Source organism: Phaethon aethereus, assembly GCF_964289735.1.
Source record: "Phaethon aethereus genome assembly, chromosome: 3".
NCBI classification, from domain to species: domain Eukaryota; kingdom Metazoa; phylum Chordata; class Aves; order Phaethontiformes; family Phaethontidae; genus Phaethon; species Phaethon aethereus.
The window spans coordinates 117169005-117183923 of record NC_138576.1 but is presented as its reverse complement, the minus strand read 5'-3'; the positions used below and the strand labels follow the sequence as shown (position 1 = coordinate 117183923).

Below are 14919 nucleotides of genomic sequence, written 5' to 3'. Positions count from 1 at the left end.
GCAACAGTGACTTTTCCTTAATTTCTTTATGTACATATCCTTGAAAAATAGAAATAGCCCTAAATTCTTATAGCAGCTTTCCTGCCCATTTTACCTTCCAGTGCAAATATCTTCCTCTGCATGGTCTTAGCATGCTGAAATGAAGCATCTCATCCTGAGTCATATCTGTCCTCCGAGAGCTGTCTCCTTCTGAAATCTCTCTGCTGGGCTGCATGAGAGAACAACTTGCTGAACCGGTAAAACATGACAGTCAGATTTTGAAGAATCAGACTTCTGTGGTTGGAATCCTGAGTTTAGTTTTTCCTTCACTTCTGCTTCTTTGAGTAAGTCCTGAAAAATATTCTTCGGCCATCACTGAAGGGTGTTGGTGGCACGTGGGCAGTTATACGGAGTCGTCTCTGGTGGACTTCAGCTGCATAATGTTGCCCCTACTAACGCTGAGCAAAGACATCTGACTGCTACTGTAAATCCCAGACTGCACCAAGCACAAAATACAGACCAGCTGTACCTGTGCTTTACATCATCAGGAAGATTATAGACAAATGTGGGGAGGTGGTTTAGGTCATATGATATGCTGGCTGCATAAATGCACAGAGATATAGTGCAAATACTCCTATAAATGAAATAACTGGATTATTTTGAGATAGCATAGCATGAGTAACAAAGTAAATGGTAGGCCTTGCTAATCAAATAATTTGCACCCAACTTTATAAGTTATCTTGGTTAGGACACAGGTGATTATACAGGATACAGGCACTTATGAAGTTTTTGTGTGTTACCCAGTTATGCAAGGCTAAGGCCTAGCTCTGTGGTTGTGAATTGCATCCAGCAAACTTCTTGGTTGCTACTTTTAAGAATAAGAGAGTTTCCTCTGTGACTTCAGTCATGCCTGCCCTTCAAACAGAGCAAGATAGCCAAAGCCTCCATCTGTGATCAGATCTGACCCATGGGACACAATCACATTGCACAAGCTGTCATTTTGATGTCGAATCCTCTCTATGGGAGCAGAGCCTGCTGCACACCTCAGAGCAGCCGGGGAAGTTGTTTTGCATGTTCTGTGTGTAATCTGATCTGGAGGTTACTGAGCAGGTAATCTGCCTCTACAGAGGAATGGTTCAGGCTAAATCTTGCTCTCTGCTGACACCCTTCTCCCAGCGTAGGGTTTCTGTTGGGTCACTTTCCATTAAGCATTTTTCATTAGGCTTTGTTTTTCATGAAGCAGCTGAATTAGCCGTGCACAATGAGCCTTTCCTCAGGCCTGTGCTTTCCAAATGTATTAAAAAAATATAGCTGTGCTGTGCGTTACAGCTGCTCAAATCAAAATATTTCCTCTGGCACAAGAGAAGATGTTGTGCTTAGTCTTGTAAGTTTGGATCGTTCAAACTCATAATGGGTTTGTGTTCATGGATTTTACCCTTCCTCCCCCGTCTAAGCAACCTCTCAATTTTATGATTAAGACTTTTTTTTTAAGTATTCCTCTTTCCTACTTCCATGTTAAAAGAAATGCTTAGTCCACTATCAAAGACTGCAAACTGCAGCAAACGACCATTCTGTGCTGGAGAAGAGAAAGATCGCTTTGTACATAAAGAGGAGGGAGCAGTTGTTTTTGCCCCGTGGTCCTTTCCTGCCGCTGCCTGAGGCCTAGAGCTTTTTTCATAGTGGTTTTTTTTGTTTCCAATTATTGGTTATTCCACTTGTATGAGTAAGTGACTTGCTTCATGCAAGGCACAGTAACTGGAGATCAGAAGGAAAGGTGTGCTCCGCTTACTGGCAGCACACACTGCCTAGCCAAGGGAAACCTGGTGAAGCCTTCATCCATAATTAGCATGCTAGAACAATGCATTACTTGTGGTCAGGAACAGCAAACCTGCAACGGGCTGGGTGAGACTTTCCTCCCAAAAGAAGCTGACTGCTGCCACAATGCACCTGCAGAGAAGAACAGCTGCAGTTATACCCAGGAATCCAGCTGTGATCCTTCTCAAGTCTGTTTCCACCAAGCCCAAGAAATTAAGAGTGAATGTTACCACAGACAAGCCTTCCACTGCAGGAGGAAGTGGAGTGACGCCTAGAAATAGCCATGAGTGCAGCTGGCCCATGCCAGGCAGACCCACAGTAGGAGTAATCCCAGACCTATGAGTGAGTACCTCTAAGTAGAAAGTGGTAATGTAGCAAGGCTGCTACAAACTAGTGATTTTGTAGTTGTGCTATAAACTTCCCAGTATCATATGAACTATATAATCATACAGCTTCAGCCATATGACCTTCAGGGTGTGGGTGCAGCATGGTTTTATGCAGACACACTGTGATAACACTCTTTGTTCTCTGTTTCCTTTGAGAATTTAAATTAACTTGGATGGACAGAAATGCTCAGGTTTCTATATGTCAGGGAGTTTCTATGCAGACAGGTTCTGCTGCAATTGTTTAGCACGTGGCTTCTGTTGTCAGCTTCTGACACATCTCCTGCTGGACCTTTTCCAGTGACACCAGAATGCAGATTTTCAAGCTGGTGTCTGCAGACCCCTGGAGAGGTGAGGGGAGAGGTGATCTCCCTGTGAAAGATAGCTAAGAGCTGGTTACATTCAACAAGCTTAAAAACCTTTGTGTGTGGTGTTTCACACTTTCCTGCACTGACTGTAGCGGCCTGCAAGTAAAAGTGAGGGTGAAAATTGCTGATGGCTGGGCCCTGGTGGGTTGCTGCCTCCTCAGCCTCCTCCTCTGCAAACTAGTGTCTCACTGCCACATTATTCACACTGAAAAGGAGAGCACAGGCCTCACCAGAAGGAGTGAGCTGTGCTGAACACTTTGAGCAGATGCCATTCATCCTGGTAGATCATCTTCATCAAGTTGAAGGGGACATTGCACACACATACTGGCTGGGAAAAGTGGTTCTTCATAGCACTGCATCTTTGAGTGATGCCTGCCGGAGAGGAAGACAAGGCGTTCCCATACCAGGTAACCAAAACCAGCACCAGTCTCCCCTCCCAGCACTGGGAATTACCCCCCCTTTCCTTCAGCTAGTCGTTGTCACCTGCCTTCCTCCTCCCCATCCTTTTACCATCTTCTTGGCTCCTGCCCACCCTTTCTCTTCTGAGTAATTGGCTCTGCCTAGCTTCTCCCAGTACTAGCACCCATGTCCTGGATCGTCCAGAGACCACTGATGTCCAGCAGCACCTGTAAAACTTTATCTATTACATGGGATCCTGACTTCTTCCCTCCCCCTTGCCTCTTCCAAAAGGATATTGCTTCTCTCTGAAAGACACAGATGAGTATTTCCACACAGAGATGTAGAAACATGGCGAAATGCTTACTACGGGGCTGCCAAGCAAAGGCAATAGGTGTTTTCGCTCTCATGCTATACTTGTGCCTCTCCTGGCAAATGGAAAACCTTCCCAGAAGAGGCCTGTGCTGTAGCAGGAGAAACAATGCTCTGACTAATGCAAAATTATGAGCAGGAACCCTGCCTGCTGGGACCTGGCTATCTCTAACTTCTCCCAAGCAGCCTGTGCTGGCTGGTGGCAGTGCTGGTTGAGCCATGGAACTTGCAGGGGAGAGAGAAGGAAGGGGGAGATGAGCTGGACCTCACACGGGCTTTTTGTTTTGCAAGAGGGGAGGGGGAAAAAAAAAAAAGGAAAAAATGATGCAGGGATCTGGCTGGCTTCCCATTGCCACACACTACACCACCACTTTTGGTATCCCCAAAGGGCCACTGTCTGGCAAACGCCATGGAGACATGCCCTACCTTACCCCTGCAGCCATTGCTACCCTGGGGCACCATTTCCCTGAAAACAAGGCATTTTTGCCTTCCGCATTCTTCACAGAGCAAATGGCCAGCATGAGCTGCCACTGGCACCTTGCCCCTTGGCATGACACCATGGAGGTGACTGCTTTGAAAGGCAGTCTTGGGCTGTGCAGCTACTTACAGATAAACTAAACACACAATGTGTAGGCCATCCTGTGTGGGTGCCCCTCCTTGAGCCAGGGTGCTGGGTGCTTGGGAGTGTGGAGTTGGTCTTGCTCAGCTGAATGGGAAGCAACCAGCAAAAGGCATCCTAGAACAGACAGGATTCTATGTGGGATGCAGCAAGGAAGTGGTACCCAAGAGATGCTGGCTGTGGTAGGAGGGGCTGGGGATTGATAGCTGCTCTGGGGAGGTGTTAAAGAGGAAGAGAGCCTGGAAGAAGCCAAGTCTTCAGACTGTTGACATCATGCTGGAAAGATTTATTTTCTTTTTTCTGTGAAATACAACGTAAAAGCCTCGTGTTTGAGGAGAGGGGAAGAATGTCCAGGCTGCACTGCTGCTTGTTTACACTCTTAGATTCATCCCTAAAAGTTTGAGACTTAACTCTTCTCCCTGGGTATCAAGAGTGACTGCAACAGAAGTATACAAGTATGGAACTTGTGTACATGGGCCTCCCACATCTGGAGCCAGCAGGGCCGTCTAAATTTAACCTTTCCTTCATACGCATTCTTTGGGGCATGGTTTATGACCACAACCAACCTGCCCTTGGACTGACACAAACTGCAGCTCTTCCTCTGACCAAGGCAGCCTTCAGCATTCCGGAAAATACTTGCCTGCCTCCGTGTCTGATCCCACCGGGCTCTAGCAGGTGCTCTGCAGCCCATGTAGGAACACGCTCCCTCTCGCAGCAGCTCCAGTCCCATAAGTAAAAGCAGCAGGCTGGCCCCAGGCCACGCCTTCCTTCCACAGCACCAGCAGATGGCAGAACCTTGCCCTTTCATCTGGCATGGAAAGATGCCGGAGCTGTGGGAAGAGATCTCCAACTGCAGCAAATTGCATTGGTGTTTCCTGGCTGGAGCCAGGTGGAGCCTGCCAATGCGTGCTGGCCGAGAAGCCAATGCTCCTCCTTCAAGCAGTGGCCAGGATTTAGGGCTGTAGAGCGCAAAGTGGCATTTCAGATCTAAGCAACAGCAGCAGGAGGATGGATGGGTCGTGAGCAGAGCTGGAAATAAGGTATCCAAGGCATCCAACCTTGGCAAGGTATTTTCTGTGGCTGTGGGTTGCCACTGACTACAGCTGGGGCTCGTGATCCCTGGAGGCACAGCAGTCAAATGTCACAGCGAATCCCCTGCCATCACCAGAAGAACTCTTAAAGCAAGAGCATTGTCTGAACTGTCACAAAAATGTTTCACTCCCAAATGCAGTTTTACCGAATTCGTTTGACCTTTCTGGGTGGTGCTGAAGAGGAGCCTAGCCTGCCTCCCTGCAGCATACAGCTTTACTGTCTTATGGTAGCCACATCTAAAGCACAGGAGGAAAAGAGAAAGTGGGACAGGTTGCCCCAAAGCTTGGGGAAGCAAATGGTGCCCAATACCCATTTAATCTGACCTGTTTCTGAAGACAGCAAAGGGCACATCTCTCAGTTCTATCTGTCTCTTACCAAGGAGAAAGGATGCAGACACTCCTGGAGAAACCCGTGGGTATTTTTACAAGAACACGGGAAGCACAGGCAGCTCCTGTGGATAGAAAGCAGGATTTAAGGGGAAAAATAACCCTGCTTGCTTCATTCATAACCATTTCTACCCAAGCAGAACTTGGCAAGGACATAACATGGGAATAACTATAACCCATTTCCCCTCTAAAAAGATAAAAAGGAAGACTGAGAGGCAAGAGCAGGTGGCTGACAAGGTTATCGGTGCTTCCCAGCAGGATGTCTGTTAGCCTTTCTGGACAGAGCCCAAACTACCTGACATTTCCTTACATAACTCATTCACAGCTTCTGCTACTCCTACACTTGTCACAGAGTCCAGTCCCTGTGGATTAGCTCTCAGAGCATCTGTGTCAGCCCTGTCCAGCTAATCTACACCTGCCGCCTATCCCAGCTTTTCTGCAGCAGAAGGTAGCACAGCACACCCCAGAAACCTTGGTCATGTGCCAGGAAAAATCACAGCAGCCTGAATCTGGTTATGGCAGGTTTGAGACCATTTTACTTGTGAGAGCAAAAGTCATAAAAATGGAGCCAAGGACAGGGATGCATGGCCCGGGGCGGCTGGAGGGATAAATGTACTGACAGACACTATGCAATTTCAGTTACCACTGCTACACCTGCCAGAGCTCAACCCCCTCAGCTCCTTCTCTGCTCTGAGAATCACACACTAAAATGGGCCTATACCCAGCTCCCTGTCCCGACACGCCTTCTCAGTGGAGAGGAGGGTCTCACATGCTAACATCCTTGTCAAGGCAAGCAGTGGTGGCAAGCAGACAGTGCATCTCTGTGCCCAAAGACACCCCTCATCCCACTCTTTATTTCACCCATCAGTCACAGTAGGAGCATGGTGGGAAAAGCCTTGCATGGTTCACTGGCACAGAGCCCAAGAAGTGCCTTAGGACCCATATGCTGCAGAGCCACACTTCAGGGGGTGCACATCTGGGGAGAAGGGTTCCCACACCTGTCTGGTGCTTGTTCCCCACACAGAGAGGGTGAGGGGGCATGGCTGGGGGTGGAGGCAAGCACCCGCATGCCTCCTCCATGCTGGAAACTCATGTGCAAGATAGTGGAAGTGGGACTGGGAGTGCTGGTATAAGAGGAGAGGGGATGCATGCTTATCGCATGGGGGCATGCATAACACTCCAAAAAGTCACAAGGGGAAGTGGTCCTGCAGATGAGGGAAACATGTTTCCCAGCCAGCCACACACAAATGCTGTGCCAGTGGTGCAGGAGATGGGTAGGTGCACAGCATGGTGCAGATGTGGGGACATCCCTAATGCACGATTCCCATGACCTGCTGGGGAAGGACAGATACTCCACAAGAGCCAGCAAGGGCCCCAGGAGCTCCCACAGGAGCTTACACTGGAGTCTGTGGGCAAATAGGCAATGCTGAGATCCCAGTAAATTCCCAGTTTTGTGCATAGGGGCAGGGAACACTGCCTTCCCACACACCAGCGTGTGGGGAAGTGCTCTATTCCAAGCTGAAGACCAGTGGCTGGGCACCAGCGGACAAGGGGAAGGTGGTCCCCAATGCATGGGGACTGCATGAGGAGGTCTTTGGGTTCCAGGTGCTGCAGGGGCACCCAGCTGCATGCACAGATGTGAACTCCTGTTCTTATGCCTGCAGAAGGATCATCTCATCGTCTAGCAAGCAGCCAGCTCCCTGCTTTGGTACTCGGACTTCTGCAGTGGTACTAGCAGTGCTGAAGTCTTTCCCCTTGTCTTTGTGCAATGGGGTCTTTCATGTTTTGCTGGTTGCCTTAATGAATTTGATTCTTCCCTCACATAAGTGTATATGGACAAACCCATGGACTTCATTATAGTGATGCAAAAATGAGATGTCCGAAGCATAAAAAAAGGTCTAATTTCTGCTGCTTTGCCTTTTAATGAGAGGAGGGGTTAAGGGAATCTTAGCAGTTAATTAGTAGATGAAGCTTGAAATCTTGTTAGCTATTGTGTGAAGTAGTTAAAGCAGGAGAACTGTAGTTCCTCCCAAAGACAGGTCCTGATAAACTGAAAGGAGCAAGAAGATTTGTGGCTCCTCACAAGGACGGTCCCTGATAAGAATTAAGAACTTACCTCAAGAAACTAGCTCTGCAGTTTGGATAGAAGCCAAAAAACAACGGAGCCTGCGCAAAGTCAAAAGGTTACTAGCGGTGATGAAGAGGAACCACCGGCCTTCATCCCCACAACCCCCGACGACCACCACCAGGAGGCAACACGCAAGCGCAGATGGGAGGAGAACTCATTTTAATACGAAGCGGGGATAGATCATGCATATGTATAGGTATATTGCTAAACTTTATGTATATGCAACACTTTGCTGTATATATTTGAAGTAAGTGCCTCGTTGGGCGCGCACGGTTTTTGGTGGGACTACCCCCCCGTGCTGCCCAGCGCTGAATAAACATACCTACTTTACAATCTTACAGATTGTGGAGTCTGTTTTCCGCACGTCATTAAAGGGTTAATTATGAACTTCTTTCCCCTCTCTCTCGCCTCCCCCCTCTTCTCATTAAACTATGTTCAGAAGTGACTGAAATGCGTGCAGACTTTCTTATTCAGCAAGAAGTTAACAAAAAAATTGTCCAAATGTTAACACAAGAGCTATTTGGTTAATTCAGTTTCTAGAGTAATAATAATTCACAAAGTATTAATATAAAGTGAAAACATTGCCATTCTGTTACTGTATGGCTGGCTCTGAGGAGGAGTCTGCAAGCTGCATACACACGGGATAGTGAATTTGCGGGTCCTCAGCTGCATACGTAGGCTCCGGGTATGCATCACGGTTCCCGTGCCAAGGGGCTGGCTCTGGTGTGTGCCGGCTGGATGCGCGGATGCTGTCTTTTGCCGGGGGATCCAGGTGAACGCGCACGGGGCTCGCTTTTTGAGTCTCCGGCTGCATGCACAGGGGCTGAACCCGGGGTGTCTCCGAACCGGCAGCGGCGCTCAACCCTGCGGACGAGCCTGTCGAGGCGGGAGCCGATGCCCACGTAGTAGCAGGTCTGCCGCAGCGCGGCGTGCGTAGCGGAGACGGGTCAGGCACAGTCCGGAGGCGGCGGCGAGGTCGGGATGCGGCGGAGCGGCAGGGGCGGCCGCGGGGCGCCCTCGCAAGCGCTGCCGGTGCCGCCACGGATCGGTCTCATTCCACTGTCGGTGCCGAGCGCCGCCGCCAGCAGCCCCAGCACGCACAGGCTTAGACACAGCCGCGGGGCACTACCCGCTGCCTGACATCGCCCCACACGGCGGAGGGAAGTGCGGAGCGCAGCGAACGCTTCTGACACCCGCCTGAGGCCGGGTGCCGGGACCCCGAACTGCACCCATCGCCCCCACCCCGCCCCGTCCGACCTCTTTGGAGCCGAGCTGGCCTGGGCGGTGCAGCGCGGCAAGCGCATGCACGGGAAAGGTCAGCCCACCTGGTGCCCGCCCGCGCAGGCGCAATAGTCGCCTCGGGGGAACGGGGCGGGGCGGTGCCCCACGCGCCTGCGCAGTGGGGAGGTGCGACGCCATGTTGCTGGAGCGGGGCAGGGGGAGGTTGTAAGCGTTCTGGTGTCGGTTGTTCCCTCCCCGCCCCTCCCCCCCCCCCCGACTTGGGGGGGTCGCGGCCGAGCGAGGTCTCTCTTGGCACCATGAGCGGCGGCGGGCGGGTGTGTGACCTGTCCCGACGCAACCCCCAGGAGGACTTCGAGCTCATCCAGCGCATCGGCAGCGGCACCTACGGCGACGTCTACAAGGTAGACGTGGAACCGCGGTCCAGGGAAGGGGGCTGTTATCTCTCCTCCCACGGTGGTGTGTTCCGTGCCAAGCAACCGGGTCACACCCCCTTGCAAAATTTGAGGGGAGCTTCCGTTGCTAAGCGACGCCTCTCTCCCCCGTCCCGGCTCTGAGGGGGCTCCCACCGTTGCGTGCAGAGAGGTCGTCCCCCGTTTCCCCCTCTAGGGGGGTCTGCCCCGTCGCACCGGTACCAGTCCTGGTTGGGGCAGGTGGGCGTCCGACCTGGCTGCCCCTGCTTCCCCCCCGGAGGGGCCCTGCCGCCTGCGCTTCTTCCTGCCGCGGGCCTGGCCCTGTGTCCGCCTTGGCCGGCCCCTGTGAGGGAGCGACCCCTGGGGGCCGCCTCGGCGCTTGGGGCGCGGCCGGGCTCGGATGGCGGTGTGAGGCCGCGGCGCTTTTCCGGCTTCCTGCGGCCGCGGAGCCGCCCCGGGAGCTGGCTCTTGCCGCTGCTGGCTGCCGGCTTGGGCGTCTCTTTCGCGGGCGGAGCTTGCGGGTCGGCTTCCCTCCGGACCGAGACGGGGGGTATGGGGGTGCGGTAAGCGCACGCTTGCTCGCTCGTTTCCAGCCCAAATGTCACTTTAAATCGTGTGCCTGAAAGCGAGCAGACCTGTTCATCCCGGCTACTGTTCCCGTCGCTGTCTTGGTGGAAATACCAGTGTTTTGTGCTTTGTGCGTCTATAAAACGTGAGGCTGACTAGTCGGAGGACAAACTGGGAAGTCAGGAAAGGCGTCATCGTTAGGATTCGAGTCCTTCATGATCCTGTCCAAACTTCAGAAATGTAGGAAAAGCAAAGCTGAAGCAACGCTTCTCTGCAGCATATGTTGTGATTTTGTATCCAGTTGAACTCTGCCTGATGGGTCCCTCAGGTAGGATGACACTGGTTGTTACCTGCTCCTGCTTGGTGGTGGACCAGAGGGGAGAATTGAAGTTTGTCGTGTGCAGCCTGTAGGAAACATCACTTTAAGTGTTTGCCTTCCAGGTGTCTTCTGGTCTGTTTTTGCCATCACAGGGTGGATGTGTGTGTTTAAGAAAACTTGTATGGGTAGGCAGGACTGTAGGGAAACATTTAGAGCCATTCCATAATTTGAGGTGCACAAAACTGGTGCTTGTTGTGGCCTTTGACTTTAAGTGAATGCGCCTGGAATGAAGTCGTGTTTGGGTTGGGGCAATTTTTGTTTAATCTCAGCTTGCTTAAATGTTACGGAAGTTTCAGGACCTAAATTCTCGTGTTACTGTGCTCTTAGTGTGCTAACTCCCTGCTTTATTAGTTGTTTAATTGAAAGGGGGTTTTGTGTTGGTTTTCCCCACCTTGCCAGCTTGCTTTGAGTATTTGTGTACTATGCCCATGTTTTAATTATCGAAATCTACTTGCCTTAAGTGTGGTGGTTTTTTTTCTGCAAACTGTTATCTTGATACGCTGAGCTCTATTTCTGTTGCAGTTTTTAACTGGCGTATTGACTCTGTGATATCTTATCAGATTTTTCTCAGTGCTCTGTGCGTGATTTTGATGGATGTGAGTTAGCCAAGTCATCCATGTTTATGGTTTAATTTTAAGGACATTACTTCCAACTATAGAGTGAATATTTACATTTGCAATACCGCTATGCATCTGAAACTTGTTAAGTTTAATTGGATTTGCCAAGATTTTCTTGATTATTATGGTATTTACCCTGGAAACATCCAAGGTCAGGTTCGGCGGGGCTCTAAGCAGCCTGGTCTAGTTGAAGATGTCCCTGCACATTGCAGGGGGGTTGGACTAAATGACCTTAAAAGGTCCTTTCCAACCCAAACTATTCTATGATTGCAGTAGAGTCTTCAGTTCAGTGTTCTGTGAGTGGCCAGTTTTTAGCACTATTTGTGACTTTTTTTTGTTGTTTAAGGCACAGAAGTTCTCTCCTCCCTTGGAGTGAATTTGTTTATGTTGACAATCTACCTGTGACAGTTGAAGGTGGTAGATCAGGACCAGGATACAGTAGTCTATTATAATTATTTATTTCTTCTAGATGAGAGGGAGGTAGGTGTTTTCTAATAAGTTGTGGACAGTGTAGGGAAAACGAGACCTGCTTTTCTCCTGGATGGATTATTGCCTGTTTCATTTTGAGGCAAGGTGTTGCCCAAGGTGCCTTCAAAGTGAAGCATGAAAGTAGCCCAAAAATAATAATGAAAGCTGGTTACTTTTAATGTGACAAAGAGGAAGTAACATAGTGTTGTGTCATCCACAGGTGAGCTTAGTAGGGCCTTACCTTAAATTTGTGGGGGGTTTCATAAAGCCTCTTTCATTTGCTTCATCCTGTTGTCTGTAGGTGAACTTTGTGGTTGATGTGAATTGTGTGAAGTTGAGATTAGCCGTGTGACGATGGTGCTCATCAGTGGTGAGATTTTAGCAGAGTGGATCCAAGAATTGGATGTACCTGGGCAGCTTCAAATTATTCTTTATAAATTGTCGTTTTTGCCCCCTTAGCAGGGAGAGCCATGTGGGGAGGTGTTTCTGCTGTTGGTAGGAATTATTGCCTTACTAAGATGACAATCTTGTTATGTTGACATTTTTGCTAAATGCTGACCTTTCTGTAACCTGCTTTTCTGGCCAAGTGTTGAGGAGCTGAAAGCAGAGCAGACTGGCATCCACTTCCTTGGTCCATTTTAGTTGAACTGAGCTGCAACAGGGCATGGATTCAATGTTTGATTTGTTTTAGAAAAATAAATTGTATTTAAAAAAAAAAAAAGGACAGAGTCTCTACTCTGAAGATTTTTGAATTTGAAGTAAGAGCCTGTGGTGTGGACTGAACTACGGGGACTCAAAGGGAACAAGGGTATGGGTCAGACTGATTCGATCCTGCTGCTGTGAGTCCTGCTGTTTAGCTGCTACCTGGAAACATGCTAGTGCACCACAAGTATGGATTTTTGGCTTAAAACAGTATTTTATCATTATCTGCCTTCGCACCCAAGTTCAGCTTTAAGAGGCCTTGGAGAAGATGATGATGATGAATGCATCACAAGAAAGGTAATGGGTAACTTCTTTATGTCATTAGCTCTCTAACAAGTAAGTACAGTCAACAATAATGTGTCTCTTCTAACTAGCATCAGTGCAAGTTTGTTGTAGGAGATGAAGTGTTATCCAGATTGCTTAGTTCTTAATGTGTCCCAGGGACATAAACACTTGACGTAAGACTGTTTTCAGGGACGGTCTGAAAGAGAGATGATGTTTGGGTTTTTAATTTTTTTTTTCAGTGAACATATGTTGCCACTATAGATAGCCAAAATGTTAATATTATAAAGTTCTTACTAGAAGTTTAAGTAAAATGCAGGACTTAAAATCTGTTCCCTTGTCCAGAGGTGTCTCCTCTCAAGATTGCTAAAGTTAATGGTGAAATCAAGTTACTACTTTGTGAGGTGGTTGATGGATCTGTAACAAAACACAGACAGATAGTCTGCTAATAGTGCTTTTTTGGAGTTGCGTATTTCTGAGTATTACATATCACATTTCAATTTCCATGGTTTTATTTTCTATGTCTCAATAAGCATACATGTCAAGTAGTTAATTTCATCTGAAGTCTAGATTAGAGACTGATAGCAAAACTGCTTTTCTGATTGCAGTTATATGTCAGGAAAATTTTTGAATTTCACCTTTTTCTGTCAAATATTCTCGCACAATATGATACCTGCTAGAAAGACTGGAAATTAGTTACACTGTTTTACAAGTTATTTCTGTCTTTTGTGTTTCTGTATTTCACTGTTACAAAGAATTTAATTGTGTAGGGTGGTCAAAGTGTAAAAGAAGAGTTACGTTTTTTTTTTCTTTTGAATAGGAGACACTCTCCTGTCCTGCTCAGTTTCAGGAAATATTGCTAGAGTTAAATGAGGTGGTTGCTTAATTTAATTTGCTCTGTGTTTACTCCCATCTCTCATTTAGAAAGACTTTTCTGTCTTTTCATATGAAATTGCCATTCTAATCATCCCTAGTCCCAGACCCTCTCTAATTTATGCCCTTCTTTTAGGGTTTGGGTTACAAATGCTGCAGGCAGTATTCTGGCAGAGACCCTATTAATAATAATGCTATAATTTTCCTGTTTGCCCCCATCCTAATACCTTTGCTTTTGGTGGTAACTGCATATGGATTTGAAGTATATTCTGAGGTGATTGTAGGTCCATTTCTTTTGTTCATATAATTCATTTATATCACCGCATATCTTGTGGGGCAGGGGGGAATCATTTGTTTAATAAAGGTTGAACTTCATTTGCCATCTGACAGGTCATTCGCCTGGTGTGAGTGGACCCTTGGAAAGATTTTCAGCATCTTACAAAAGGAAAGGCCTTTCCTTCACTTTCCCCTTTACTGAAATTCATATAGTTGTGATAATTACTGAGATTATTTTTCCTGCAAAGGTATCTGTTATACCATATGTGCTTTATTGCAGTTCTTTTTGTCATTTATGGCTTCAGCCAGTTAACAAATGAAGACACACAGCTTGGTAAGGGTGGGCTTTACTTGAGGTCTCATTTTTAAAAAAGAAAGTCTGACTTTCTGCACCCCAGTCCTATGGCATGGGAGTTAATTTTGGTGAGGGAAGTCATGTATCTATCAGCTCAGCTGCTTCATGCTGAAATTCTCAGATTTGGTGGGTATGTCTAGGGACACCTGGTGACTGTTACTGCTTTCTGCTCTCAACTGTGTTTCGGAGCCTCTGGTTTCTGTTAGCACTCCTGTGTGTTGCTGGAAGAGAATGTGTCCAAAACAGATGAACTTGAATTTGGATGAACTCCCATTTGCAGAGTCCTATGCACAAATCTCTTCTCTCCACATCCATGCCCTTGCTCCTCTTTTCTGACATGATCTGATAAGGCGTCAATTCTTCTACAGCTTGTTCTGAAATATTGAAACTGTGTCTTTTAGTTGTGTGCTTTTTGATAGACATTTTAGTCTTCCTTTCTTCTTGATTGATCTTACAGCTGTTGAAGCTTCTTTTGGCTTTGCTATAGGAATAAATGTCTGTCTTGAAGGCTATTTCAGCTTTAATTGTCTTTTGAAGCTTGTCAGGCAGGCAGAGAGGGGTGGATGTTTTGCCATCCTGTTTTTACTATGCTGAGTAAGTACTACAGGGCTTAGTTTCTGTGACTGTGGTTTCCTTAACCAATAATCCATGCCTTATTTAGGGTTTTTTGTTTGCCTTCATTTTGGATCTTTTAGCTTAACATCACCTTTATCAAAGCTTTGCTTTCTGAAATTGTAGCTCTGTCGGGTTTTGGTATCACGCATCCTACCAGAATGTGGAACCTAATAATTTCTAGCATAACTCTTAGTAGTTAAATTCCTGTTAATTACAGCTGTGACTTTGTAGGATGGGCTGAACTGATGTAACAGCTCATAGTTACATGAGAGGGGCAATTTCATACTCTGCTCCTGGCTGTCTTACTGCTTGCCTCACATTAGTTCTAGTGCTCAGCATGATGCCTGGGCCAGGGCAGTTAGCTAACCTGGCAGAAAACTAACCAAAAAAAGGGAGGCAGGGGGGTTTCTGCTGTCTTCGAGAGTTCAGTCGGCTCCTGGGGCAGTCATGTAGATTTGGGAGATGCTGAAGGAGAGGACTGTAAGGGCTGCAAGCAGAGGGCTTGGGAAACTGTTTAGGTGCATTTTCCTGAAGAGGGGAGCTAATCTGGGTCAGGAAGCCTGTCTGTGCCCTGGGACCAGTTATCCCATGAAGT

At 47.9% G+C, this 14919-nt stretch overlaps 1 protein-coding gene across 1 annotated transcript; it reads right to left on the bottom strand.

The window, feature by feature from the left end:
* Positions 1-408: 408 nt before the first annotated feature.
* Positions 409-8842, bottom strand: TMEM178A (transmembrane protein 178A; the record flags this gene model as incomplete). The annotated part of the gene is given in 6 exon segments (XM_081998622.1): positions 409-608; positions 611-613; positions 1847-1982; positions 2802-2917; positions 8402-8599; positions 8602-8842. Coding segments are annotated over 6 exon segments (894 nt in total).
* Positions 8843-14919: the final 6077 nt, after the last annotated feature.